General features: G+C 44.5%; 1 protein-coding gene across 1 annotated transcript in view; it reads right to left on the bottom strand.

The window, feature by feature from the left end:
- The window catches only part of LOC147709413 (xanthine dehydrogenase/oxidase-like), a 1,362,843-nt gene that overhangs the window by 807,209 nt on the left and 543,611 nt on the right, over positions 1–12,023 (bottom strand). The window contains exon 18 of the mRNA XM_086927983.1: positions 6,513–6,632. Coding sequence (XP_086784109.1) covers positions 6,513–6,632 — 120 coding nt within the window. The remainder of the gene's footprint in view (positions 1–6,512; positions 6,633–12,023) is intronic.

Below are 12,023 nucleotides of genomic sequence, written 5' to 3'. Positions count from 1 at the left end.
GGCGCTGCCGATTACTTTGTCCGTGTGGAGCGCTGCAAGGTAGGAGGCTGGTAGGGGTGCTTCCTGCACCAACATTTGCACTTCCCTGAATCTTCCTCTGCCGTGACTCGCACACAGCTCTGTGTGGCTGTCTTGTGGGTCTGCACTTCTTGGAAGTTTGATCCATTGGCTGAACCGGTACTGGTTCTTGCGGAGCAAACTAATTTTTGTTGGAAACTCTGTGTGGGGGAGACCGCGCCATCTTTGGGGGATATCTGTTTGTCATTATCTTCTCAATCTCCCTGAGTCTGCCTGGAGCAGACAAACCCCTTCCTGTTTTTTCCTGTTGGTGAGCTGCCACCGGTTCTTGCAGGAAAGAACGCTCTTGTATATTTATCAGGGGGCAAGTGAGCCCTAACCCGAATTCCAAATTTTGTGGATTTTATTATAATGCCAAAAATAATTGGATGTATTCACATCTTAATATCAAAGTATATAGGTACAGGAAAATCACAACGGAGCCAAATCTACGAATATATGTCATTTGGCATAAGAGGCACAAGGTGATGACTTTGAAAATCAACACACAACAAAGAATAGAAGCTGAATAAAGTTCTCTTTTCATTTAAAGAATCCACAATTGTTCCCTACACTATTCTGAAGAGGGTCCTACCTATCTCCCTATACGATGTCCCAAAGGTGTCAGCACGTGTTGACTTCCTAAGAAGTTCTCATGCCAAATCGGTCGAGTAGCTTAAGGCTATGGAGCTCATTCTAGGATGCTCCTTCTCCTCCAGAAATTAGCAGAAGTCTTATTTTCTGTCCCTGAGCATCATACAAAAAGACAATGTTCAGCCCCTTTCTGATGTCATATGGTGTGATCCTCTATTTGCAACAATTTCAGCTCGGCAGCATTTCTCTGGCGCGTTTAATTAATTTTTCTTCTTATCTTCCAGTGGTCTTGAGGTGCAGATAGGCCAGGCACAGAAGGAGTCCTCCCTTCTCGCCTTTCAGACTTTCTTCAAAGACATTTCGGGAGTCTCCTTAAATCTAAGAATAATGAGGTTGAAATCCATCACCTGCAGTAGGATGAGAACATACAATTTTCGAGCATAATAACGATTAATTTAATTATCTATTGAGCAACCAAAGGTTTCTAAACTAAAAACATCTTTCAATTTGGTCCTATAGTTCAGACAATTTAAACTACACAGTTACATTGCACAAATATAATTTCATTCTGCATAAATCATGCAGAAAGCATAAATGTCTCTAATACATGAAAAATCCCACTTAAAGTACACATTATATTTCAGTGCTCCTATAATGTAAATAGACGCATCGTGATAAACCCAAAACACTGCAAGCGATTAGAAATACAAGTGCGTTCAAATCATGAGTATAGCGCACCCATACGATTTAGAGTGCTGTAAGCGCTCTGTCATCATCCTGCTGGAGGAGGCCACACCTCCTCCCACGAGTCCTGCTCTTTGCTTCATGTTCCTGTGAGTGCTTCACACTTCCTAGTGGGGACAGAATATTGCCTCTGGTGACAGCAGCTGCTGATAGACAAGAAAGGCTACCAGAGATTTGGGCAACAAAGTGGTGACTTTCTAAAGTCACAATTCTATTCAAAGTTACCTTAAATCTGAGGTCAGCAATGAGTCAGGTTCAATGTAAAGATTAGTTTAATGCCGTGATCCAGTGGCGGCTGGTGACATTTGAAAGTGGTGAGGCGTAAAATTATTGTCGAACTGTACTGCAGCAAGAGTAGCTAGTGAGACAGAAACAACCTATGGGGAATTCGGGGTTGTCCCTGTCCTCCCCCCAATTTTTTTTTAAACAAGAGTGGACAATTGATGCATTTTCAAGCACATTTGAGGAAGCAGGAAGGTTAATAAAGCAATACAATTGATTTATTTATCATGTAAGAAATTGACAACTGTTATAAGCTTTAGAGGACAATCTTTGCAAATGCTGATAATATCATTTGTCCATATTAACTTATGAACACACTGATACACTTGTAATGGTTTTAACAATACAATAAATACATGTATTGACTGTGCAGTGCTGTACATCAATATGACGCTACTTCCTTAAATTAGTGTTCTGTTTTCATGCAAGAAACGCCATTAAAAAAAATGCAGAAAATATGAATGCATTTCAAGTAGTACTCTGTGGTAAAAATGCCTTCATGTAACAGTAAAGGCTTCCTGTGTTACCGTTTCTACTGGTGGAGTTGCCACATAGAAATTGTATGTTATATTAAACAGGGTTTGACCCAAACTAAGTCACTGGGACCTGGGTAGATAAGTGTTATAGACAAAGGGGTCCCGGACTGAGAGAAACAAGATATATAAACAAATAGAACAATTGTTCAACATAAATGAGAAAAAACAGAGAAACAAATCCAGAGTACAATGTTTTTATTCACAAAGCACTCGATAAACCTTATCATTGGTTATGGGATGCGTATCAAAGAAATGTTTTCTTTTTCAGAATAATTTGTGCCCACATAGGAGAAGGGATGAGGGAGGGGGGAAGTGCTGGGAGGGGGAAAGTGCTGTGAGGGGATTCCGTGAAGATTGGTGAAGAAACACAGTATTCATTTAAAGTGACAAATAAATCCAATATTCAATGCTCATATATACAATCCTGGAGTGATCCCCCTGAATCGGGGCCACATAAAAGATCTGCACATATCAATACAGTTCAATACAGTTCTTAATAACCAGGTTCCTATGACAGCTGTACAAATCTTGCTAGCGGTAGAAGCTGGTGAGGTAGGCGAAAATGGTCTATGTTTCGACCCTATTACATGTAGGGGTAGTTGCCCTTACAGCGCGGGTCTTCGTCAGGTCAAAGGGGGACGGTGGGCTGACCTCCTTAAAAAAGGGACATGGTTCCGGGCGTGCCACGCGGTCTTGTTCTGTCGACCGTGGTGTAGTCTTGTATGACGGGGATCGAAGTCCGAAAAAGAAATTAATCCGGATTGCCGTTTCTATCCAACTGTTTAGAAGGCACGGGAAAAGCTGCGTTGCTGAACCTGAGGGCAGTGAATGCTCACGTCTCGACTGGCGTCTCCCGTAACCAGCATGCCCTTCTGTTTTAACCTGGCAAAAGGTTTATTTTGTTATGTCGTGTTGGAAGTTTTAACACTGGTCAAATAGGCTACAGTGGCAGGCCCAGAGCTATGTTTTCACATTTGTCACTGTAGTGGTGGCACAATTAGTTCATTAATGACATTATTGACATTTAACTTACTAGCCCTAGCTACCATATACTAAGGAATTATAGGTGAATTCAATGGGCCCATCAGGTAATAGCCAATTGTGCATGTACTTTGGAGGTCAAAGAACAAGCAGTGGGCCTTGAACAGCAGAGCCCAGTGCACTACAAATTCGAAAAATTAGCAACAGTCCAAAAGTCCACTCATATGCCAATAGTCGATATTGATGAGAGAAACAGGGCCTCTCTGACATTTGTGTATTAGTGGACTTTGATTCTCAGATTGTGAAAGTGGTCTCCTTAAGGAGATTGAAGGAAGTGAGTGAGCAGACCTCTACATGGCACTGAAAATGGGGCTATTTGAAAGACAACAAATGCATGAATTTTCCCTTAATCAAATCGATTCTCCAAGGTGACTTACTTTGTTGATTGTTTGGTTACCAGGAGGATAAAGCGAACAGAAGGTCTGTATTTTTAGGCGATGAGTGATACTTCATGGCTGTGTCAAGAAGATAATAAGATTGCTTCTGATTATATGATTTGTCAAGGAAATGTTTGACAACTTCTTGTCATTCAGAAAACCGGGGTATAGTTTTTGGGTCAGCTGTATTTGGTCATGTGATTTACAATCTCAAAGAGCTTTTCACCGTGGGTGACTTCATCTATTTTGGTTTCGAGCAGTCACCTAGATATTCATGGTTTGATCTTGTGTTATCCCATTTCAGTCTTTATTTGGCACCACACCTTTCTCCTTTATCCCAGTGTCAATTTTCTGTGTTAAAAGTAGATGAGTACCAAGGAAGAGTTGCTTTATTTATGTTCTTCACGTTAATACAGCTGTCTCATAAACTCCAAAAGTAAGACTTCCTTTAAAATGTTAAGTTAGCCTGTCTCTCTTTGGTCTACATTCAACATGTTATTCTCTTTTGCAGAACTTATAAAAAGTCATTTCATCTAAACAAGACTTCGCTATAACATTAGGCGACACAAGTTTGTTACAAGATATGCGACATCTGTGTTTCAAGCTGTGACAGTAGATGTGTAAGAAATATGTACTCCGAGTTACCGTGCTTTTCTCTCACTGATTTAGACCAGTTACATGACTGATTATTGGAAATCCCCTACTAGATTTTGCAAGGTAGGTTAAAAGCCAGTGATCAATCCTATGTAAGCTCCTTGAATGTACCACTGAATTCCAGAGGCCTTTGCACCTGGTTATGACAGGAAGTCCTGCAAGACTGCTGTAGCATCCACTCATATGCCAATAGTCGATATTGATGAGAGGAGCAGAGGCCAGCTTATGCGTTTTCCTTCCGAGGAAACTCTCTGCAGAAGTCTGCTAACCACAGCTGATCCATTGTAAACCGATATGCAGTGCGTTGCACCACAAAAAACTATAGAGGCAAATGACCTATTCCATGCTCTTATAGTGCGGCACATTGAAGTAGTGTTATGGTGGTAGGCTGCTAGGAACATTCTAATTAGGTTAGAACTGTTTATTTTATTCTCCTTGCTAGCAACATTCTTAAGTGATGATTTAACCCCTTGCATGCGTCACGGTGGGCGTGTGCGCACGACGGCCGGGGGCCTTGCGAACTCCGCCCACTCATAAAAAGTCCCGCACAAAAATTTGCAGCGCACGCAAGGGGTTAATTACATTCTGTGCGGTTATTACTCATGTACTAAGCAACAGGATGAAACTGTTTAAATAAGACACTTTTAAATGTTCAGGGCCTGATCACAAAGGGCCTCCGCACTCGTGGCGGAAGCCCCTCACTCGTGGCGGGTGTTGGGGGCCTTCACTTGTGGCAATGACAAACTGCAGTTCAAAGTTCCTGCCACGAGTGAGGACCCCCCTCCATGACAGTGGGGCCTCCGCCACAAGTGTGGAGGCCCTTTGTGAATCGGGTCCATAATGTCTTTTCTTAGTGCAGCACTTGAACATGCTCCTCTAAAGAACCCAATTGGGCTTGAATTACCACTGCATCCTTGACCCCTTTAAGTGGCTGATTGCAACTCAGACAACACGGACACCCCACCAGCAGGGAAGCTCTATGGGTTGAGTGGGGCTGCAATAAGCAGGGCTTCCTTGCGCAAGCGACGGTTCACTGCAGTCAGTCTCTGCAACCCTGGGTAGGGAATCCAAACCTGGTAGACCTGGCTAAAAGTCCAAGGTTACAAAACAGCGGGTTCGGTGTAAGGATCTGGCAGTAGATCCAGGGGCGGCCTTAGGAATGTGCAAGCTGTGCACCTGCACAGGGCCACCAGACCCCAGGGGCCACCACGCCAATATATATCCTTAATATAATAATCCTCTGAAGATGGATACATATATGCGTGGCGGCCCCTGGCAGGGATTTGGCAGCCTCTGGCTCTGTTCCACTTCCAAACACCCTGACCCCCCCCCCCCCCTCTTCTCTGGCCTCCGCGCTCTGCCCCGCCCGGACCCCCTCTTCCGGGGCCCCCTACCTACGCTCCCTGCCCAGGGCCGCCATGAGCCTAGAGCCGCCCCTGGTAGATCACACCTATATTCGGTTGTTCATTAAGGATTTCTCAAATGTTTCAATACTGATTTTGTTGTCTTTTTTCTTGCCACATTTCTGAGAAATTTGGCTCGAGACATTGCTCTCAGCATTTGAATATGGATGGTGCCATGCTAACTATAAATTACTATTCCATAATTACACGCAGTATGGGATTAAAACAACACTTGAACAAAAAAAAGTATAGCCAATGATTCTTGGTCATATAATTCATTTAGCCTATGATGATTTGAACCAAAGCCATCACTTTATTTTTAAATTTTGGAGAAGAAACTCACATTATAATAGGTCAACCATAAACAGGTCAAAATCCAGGTTTTTTCACTTTTAGCACTAAAAGTTAATTTGCTGGTAATATATGACTGAATAAAACATATAATATTAATATTTACAAAGTTAGATTTATACATGTTTGTATACTCAGATGGTTAGGAAACGAGCTTGAATGGTTGCCTGCAATAAGTGTTTGCGGAACACTTTATTGAAGTCTTGGAATAGCTTTGCACATTTCATGAAAAGTCTTGACATTTTTGACATGTCTAAAAAATCTGTAAAGAAAATATTCGAAAAATTCATTCCGCTAGAGAGAAAACAACTACAAATTCACTTTTCAAAGCTTATTTCTCAGTAATAGTCAACACATCCACCAGTAGCTGTAGAATGTCATCCAATGCGAGAAGTACATTTATGCCCACTAGAAGTTAAATGACGTGCTCTATTTTGTCCTTACAGTCAGTTAGTTTCTCGTGGTTGTCTCACCTGAATTGTGATAATGTGTGGTTGCTCCTCGTATGTGATCTTCACAGCTTTAGCTGCCCTTTGAGCATGTTCCTGTGTATCAGCGAGAACCCCAGCAATAATGTGTCCAACGCACGTGACCTGCACAGATAAATAAATCCAGTTATGCTGATGATAAATGGGGAAATGCAGCAAGGATTTATGGTAGCAATTCAAGCTACAACTACACTTGTATGTCCGGCTTATAACAGGAAAGTGCAGCACTGTTATACTTAAAAAAAAGTCTTTATTATGTTTAGTTGTTTAATACATATATTAATTAAACGGATGCACAATTTGTTTGCACAACACCCAACATTTTTCACAAGCTGATCTCTGTTTGTGGAAACTCACAATAAAATAGCCCAGAGAGACTGAAAAGTTACCACTGTGCGCTTTGACATATGGTCTTATCACAGGGGCATAACTCAGGCCCCCGCGGTGCGGGGGGGGCCCGTGCTCCAGGGGCCCCCACCAGGGCCGGCCGTGCAGCCAGCAACCACTTAGCACTCCACACATCCGATCCTTCTCGGCTGCTGAGAGTTACCTAAACTTACGTTACGCTTGCCCGGTCACGTCCCTTACAAAAGCTGAGTGCGTGGAGAAAAAGAGGGCACGCAGTAAGTTTTCTACTTTTACTGAAGAGAAATTCGCACATCAAGGTTAGGTTTTGTTAGTGTACAATCTTTTTAGATAAAGAAAGCGTCAATACTTTAGAGAAAAGTCGCAAAGGTACATTTCTCCTCGCTGTGAGATGGTGTTATGCTGGTGCTTCTGAGGAGGTGAGATCAGGATGTTCAATTTAATTTATGAAACTCAACACGCCTATCCCTTTGTTGTCTGTTATTAGCGATATGCAGTAAGTTGCATATAGTTTAGTTTCATTTGCATGATATTGAACTCTATACTACTGACTGCGAAAGAAGTCTTAACCAGCGACTTTGGAGGGCGTCACAATTTACTAATTATTACACAAGTGAGCATTGCTATTATAGACGCATTGGTACCTGCAGTGAAGGGAGGGCACCCCAGGGCCCATTGTTATTGAAATATTTTAAACCTTTCAGTGTAACGCTAATAATCTACAACACAAGAGTCTGTATTCCTTTTTAACCGCTGCTGGCGCGAACGTCCCTGCCCCTCGGTGTCAAGTGGTGAGGGAGCATTCTTTTCTTTTTCAGTTAGTTAGGTTTCCTGTTTGTATACATAAATACATGTTTTAGGTTGCATTTCTGGTGTAACTCACCAAATGTAATGGCCATCGCATTTGGCAATTTACATGTTTTTGAGAACTGTGATTTATGGAGGGCTCCCTACAAACTCGCCACGATAGGGGGCACAGTATAATAAACCCAAAGTAACTCCAGATCAGTCTCGCCTGTGCCAATACTGGTGAAGAAACACATGGTGGTACAACGTCTAGAGAGACAGTCCAATCTGATGCACGTTTCCAGATCTAGCCACTCTCCTTGTGAGGCCGAGGTGTAGCGCGCCTGAGGCTGTTTGAAGAGCAACGCACCCGTACAGACCACACCATAAGAACAAGTTACTTACCTTTAGTAACGCTTTTTCTGGTGGATACAGTATCTGCCTGTGGATTCCTCCCCTTGGAATACCCCCAGTGCCAATATTACGCTGCAAATTCTTTCCTAGCTCTCCCACGTCATCGGAGCAACAAAAGGACCTCGTTGGGGTGATGACGCCAGTTCCACCCATTTTTTCTGTGCCACCGAGGCAGACGGGCAGACTGACACATTTTCAAATATATACATAGCATAGCATATATATACACATATGTAAAATCGCAAATGCATATTCAATAAAGTCAAAGAGAAATAGCAAGGGAAAAGCATTTCTCATCATTAAAATATAAACATGATTAAAATAAAACATTTTTGGGTAGAAACAGGTGGACAACGGGGAGGCAGGTGGGACCATGAGGAATCCAAAGGCAGATACTGTATCCACCAGAAAAAGCGTTACCGAAGGTAAGTAACTTGTTGTTCTGATGGATACTTCAGCCTGTGGATTCCTCACCTTTTAAATAGACTCCCAAAGCCGTACCTCTCCCGGAGGAGGGTGTCCACCTGACTAGACCATAAAATCTTGCAAAATAGAACGAGCAAAATGGCCATCACTCCAAACCTCAGAGTCCAAGCAATAATGCTTTGCAATGGTGTGGAGGGAGGCCCAAGTTGCTGCTTTACAGATATCAAGAACAGGAACACCTCTAGCCAAAGCAGAAGAAGTAGACTTAGCTCTGGGGGAATGAGCTCGGATACCTTCAGGAGGGTCCTTCTTGGCCAGCGCTTAGCAAATCTTGATGCACAAGATAATCCACCTGGAAAGAGTCCTCTTGTGCACAGCCTTGCCTTTCATCTTCCCAACATAGCCCACGAAGAGCTGATCGTCCAGCCTCAGATCTCCTGTCCGATCCAAATAAAAGCCGACAGCTCTTTTAGGGTCCAAACGATGCAGTCTCTCTTCCTCCTTAGAAGGGTGAGGGGGAGGATCGAAAGTGGGTAATGGACTGTCCAATTTGAAAAGGGGTAACCACCTTGGGAAGGAAAGCAGCCCTGGTCCTTAAAACCAACATATCCGCATGAATGGTCAGGAAAGGAGGTTTTGAACTAAGAGCCTGAAGGTCACTTACCCGTGTAGCCGAAGTAATGGCAATCAAGAAAACGGTATTAAAAGAACGAAGCCTCAACGGGCAAGAATGAAAAGGCTCAAATGGAGAAACCATTAAAAAAGTAAGAACTAGATTAAAATCCCACTGAGGCATAATGAAAGGTGTGGGTGGGAACTTATTTGTAAGGCCCTTAATGAACCTCATGACAATGGGGGACTTAAATAAAGATGGCTGGTCCGGCAAACATAGATAGGTCGACAAATAGCCTTTGACAGTAGCTACAGCACAACCATGCTGTGCCAAAGAAAGTGAAAACTCCAAAATATTAGACAAACGACCCTTTGGAGGATCAATGTCTCTCTCTCCGCACGACTTAACAACTCTAGACCATCTGGATGAGTAAACAGACTTAGTGGAGTGTCGCCTGGATGATAAAATAACATCCACTATATCTGGCGGGAGAGAGAAGAAACTCAGGTTGCCCCTTTCAATCTCCAGGCATGAAGGTGCAAGCCCTGGAGGTGGAGGTGCAGAACCAGCCCCAGCGACTGCGAGAGGAGGTCTGCCCTGAGAGGGAAATGGAGCGACGGGTACAATGAGAGGTGAAGTAGATCTGTGTACCACACCCTTCTTGGCCAATCCGGTGCGATCAATATAACTTGGGCCCGGTCTTGGCAAATCTTCCTCAGAACCCAAGGAATCAAGGGTATGGGAGGAAACGAGTAAAGGAGTTGTGAGCTCCAATCTATCCTAAACGAGTCCCCCAACGCTCCCTGCATCGGATACTGTAGACTGCAGAACAGCGGACAGTGCACGTTCTCGTGAGTGGCAAACAGGTCCAACCGAGGAGACCCCCAAATCTGAAAGATGTGATGGACCACCTCTGGATGAAGCCACCACTCGAGATTGGCCGAGTAACGCCGACTGAGACTGTCCGCACGAACATTTAGCACACCGGCCAGATGATTTGCAAACACACAAATCCGATGGTCCTGAACCTAAGACCAGAGTCGCAGAGCCTCTCGACAGAGACGAAACGACCCTACACCTCCGTTTGTTGATGTGCCACATCGCAGTAGTGTTGTCCGTCAGGACCTGAACTGACTGATCGCGAAGGGAAGGAAGGAAGGAAGGCCTTTAGTGCCAAACGTATCGCCTGCAATTCCAGAAGGTTGATGTGAAGCAACCTTTCCTCTGGAGACCAAAGACCTTTGACCTTCAGATCCCGCAGATGAGCACCCCACCCTAGATGGGAGGCATCCTTGATCACTGTGACCACCGGCGGAGGAGGCTGAAAGGGCTATTCTTGAGAAAGGTTGCCCTGCACACTCCACCAAGACAGCTCAGCTTCAGCTTCTCTGGAGATTCTGATTGACTCCCTGAGATCTCTGTTGTGTTGATACCACTGCCTGCGGAGGCACCACTGGAGTGCTCTCATGTGCCAGCGTGCATGGTTGATCAACAGAATGCAGGAAGCGAAAAGACCGAGCAGGCGAAGAACCTTCAGGACGGAACAACCACTCCATCGTGAAATAAAGGAATCATTTCCTGAATGTCAACAATCCTCTGCGGAGGAGGGAAAGCTCGACATACAGTAATGTCCAGTATTGCCTCTATGAATAGGCTGCGCTGAGAAGGCCCCAGATGAGATTTGGGTAAATTTTTTGAGAAACCCAATTTGAACAACAGATGAGCTGTTACCTGCAAGTGGCGCGAAACCAACTCTGGAGACTCCGCTTTGAGCAGCCAGTTGTCCAGGTAGGGGAAAACAGGAACCCCTGACCTTCTGAGATGAGCCGCTAACTCCACCATCACCTTTGTAAAGACTCGAGGTGCAGAAGTAAAACTGAACGGAAGAACCACAAACTGATAATGTTGCGACCCTACCGTGAACTGGAGATATTTCCTATGCAACTTCAGGATGGGAAGATAAAAATACGCATCCTGTAGATCGATGGACACCATCCAGTCTTACTGTTGCAGCGCAAGAAGAACCTGAGCCAAGATCAACATTTTGAACTTCTCCTGTCTGAGCTAAAGGGTCAAAATCCTGAGGTCCAAGATTGGTCTTAAGCGACCGTCCTTTTTGGGGATCAGGGAACACAGGGAGTAGCACCCCTGACCCCTTTCCTGCTCCGGAACCACCTCTATCGCACCTTTCTGTAGCAAAGTAAGAACATCCTGCTGTAAAATCAGTAAGTGTTCCTCTGAGCACCAACCCTGGTGAGGAGGGTAAGGAGGAGGAAGGGAAGGGCATACCCATTCTCTACAAGATTCAAGATACAACAATCGGACGTGATCAGTCTCCAATCTTGTAGAAAGTGAGACACCCCGCCTCCAACCGGACCAACATGTTCTAAGATGGGGGATCTAGAACTGCTTGAACCAACGGTTGTGGGAGGGAAGGTGAAGGAAGAGGAGGAGGATTGTTGTCGAGCTGCTCCCCTGATGCCTCTTTGATTCTTCCCTCTGTATGACTTTTACAAGGGATTCTGCTGTTGCTGACTGTTGAGATTGTTGGCGGCCACGAAATGAAGCAGACCTCCCAAACCCACGATACCTGTTGTAGCTCTTTCCTCTAGATTGCACCTGGAGACCCAGAGACCTTGCAGTAGCCCTGCTGTCTTTAAAACACTCTAAGGCTGAGTCCGCCTTTGAACAATAGAGTTTTGACCCATCAAAGGGCAAATCCAGCAAAGTCGCCTGAACATCAGAAGAGAAACCAGATGGTCAAAGCCATGCCTGTCTCCTTGCAGCCACAGAAGACCCCACCACACGAGCTACAGAGTCAGCAGTGTCCATGCCCGACTGAATCACCTGACATGCCGCAGCCTGCGAATCAGAAAGGACTTCTAAGAAAT

The sequence above is a fragment of the Lissotriton vulgaris genome, chromosome 6 (assembly GCF_964263255.1).
Source record: "Lissotriton vulgaris chromosome 6, aLisVul1.2, whole genome shotgun sequence".
Lineage (NCBI taxonomy): Eukaryota > Metazoa > Chordata > Amphibia > Caudata > Salamandridae > Lissotriton > Lissotriton vulgaris.
The sequence above is the reverse complement of the archived record's forward strand: the minus strand, read 5'-3'. Positions and strand labels throughout refer to the sequence as shown.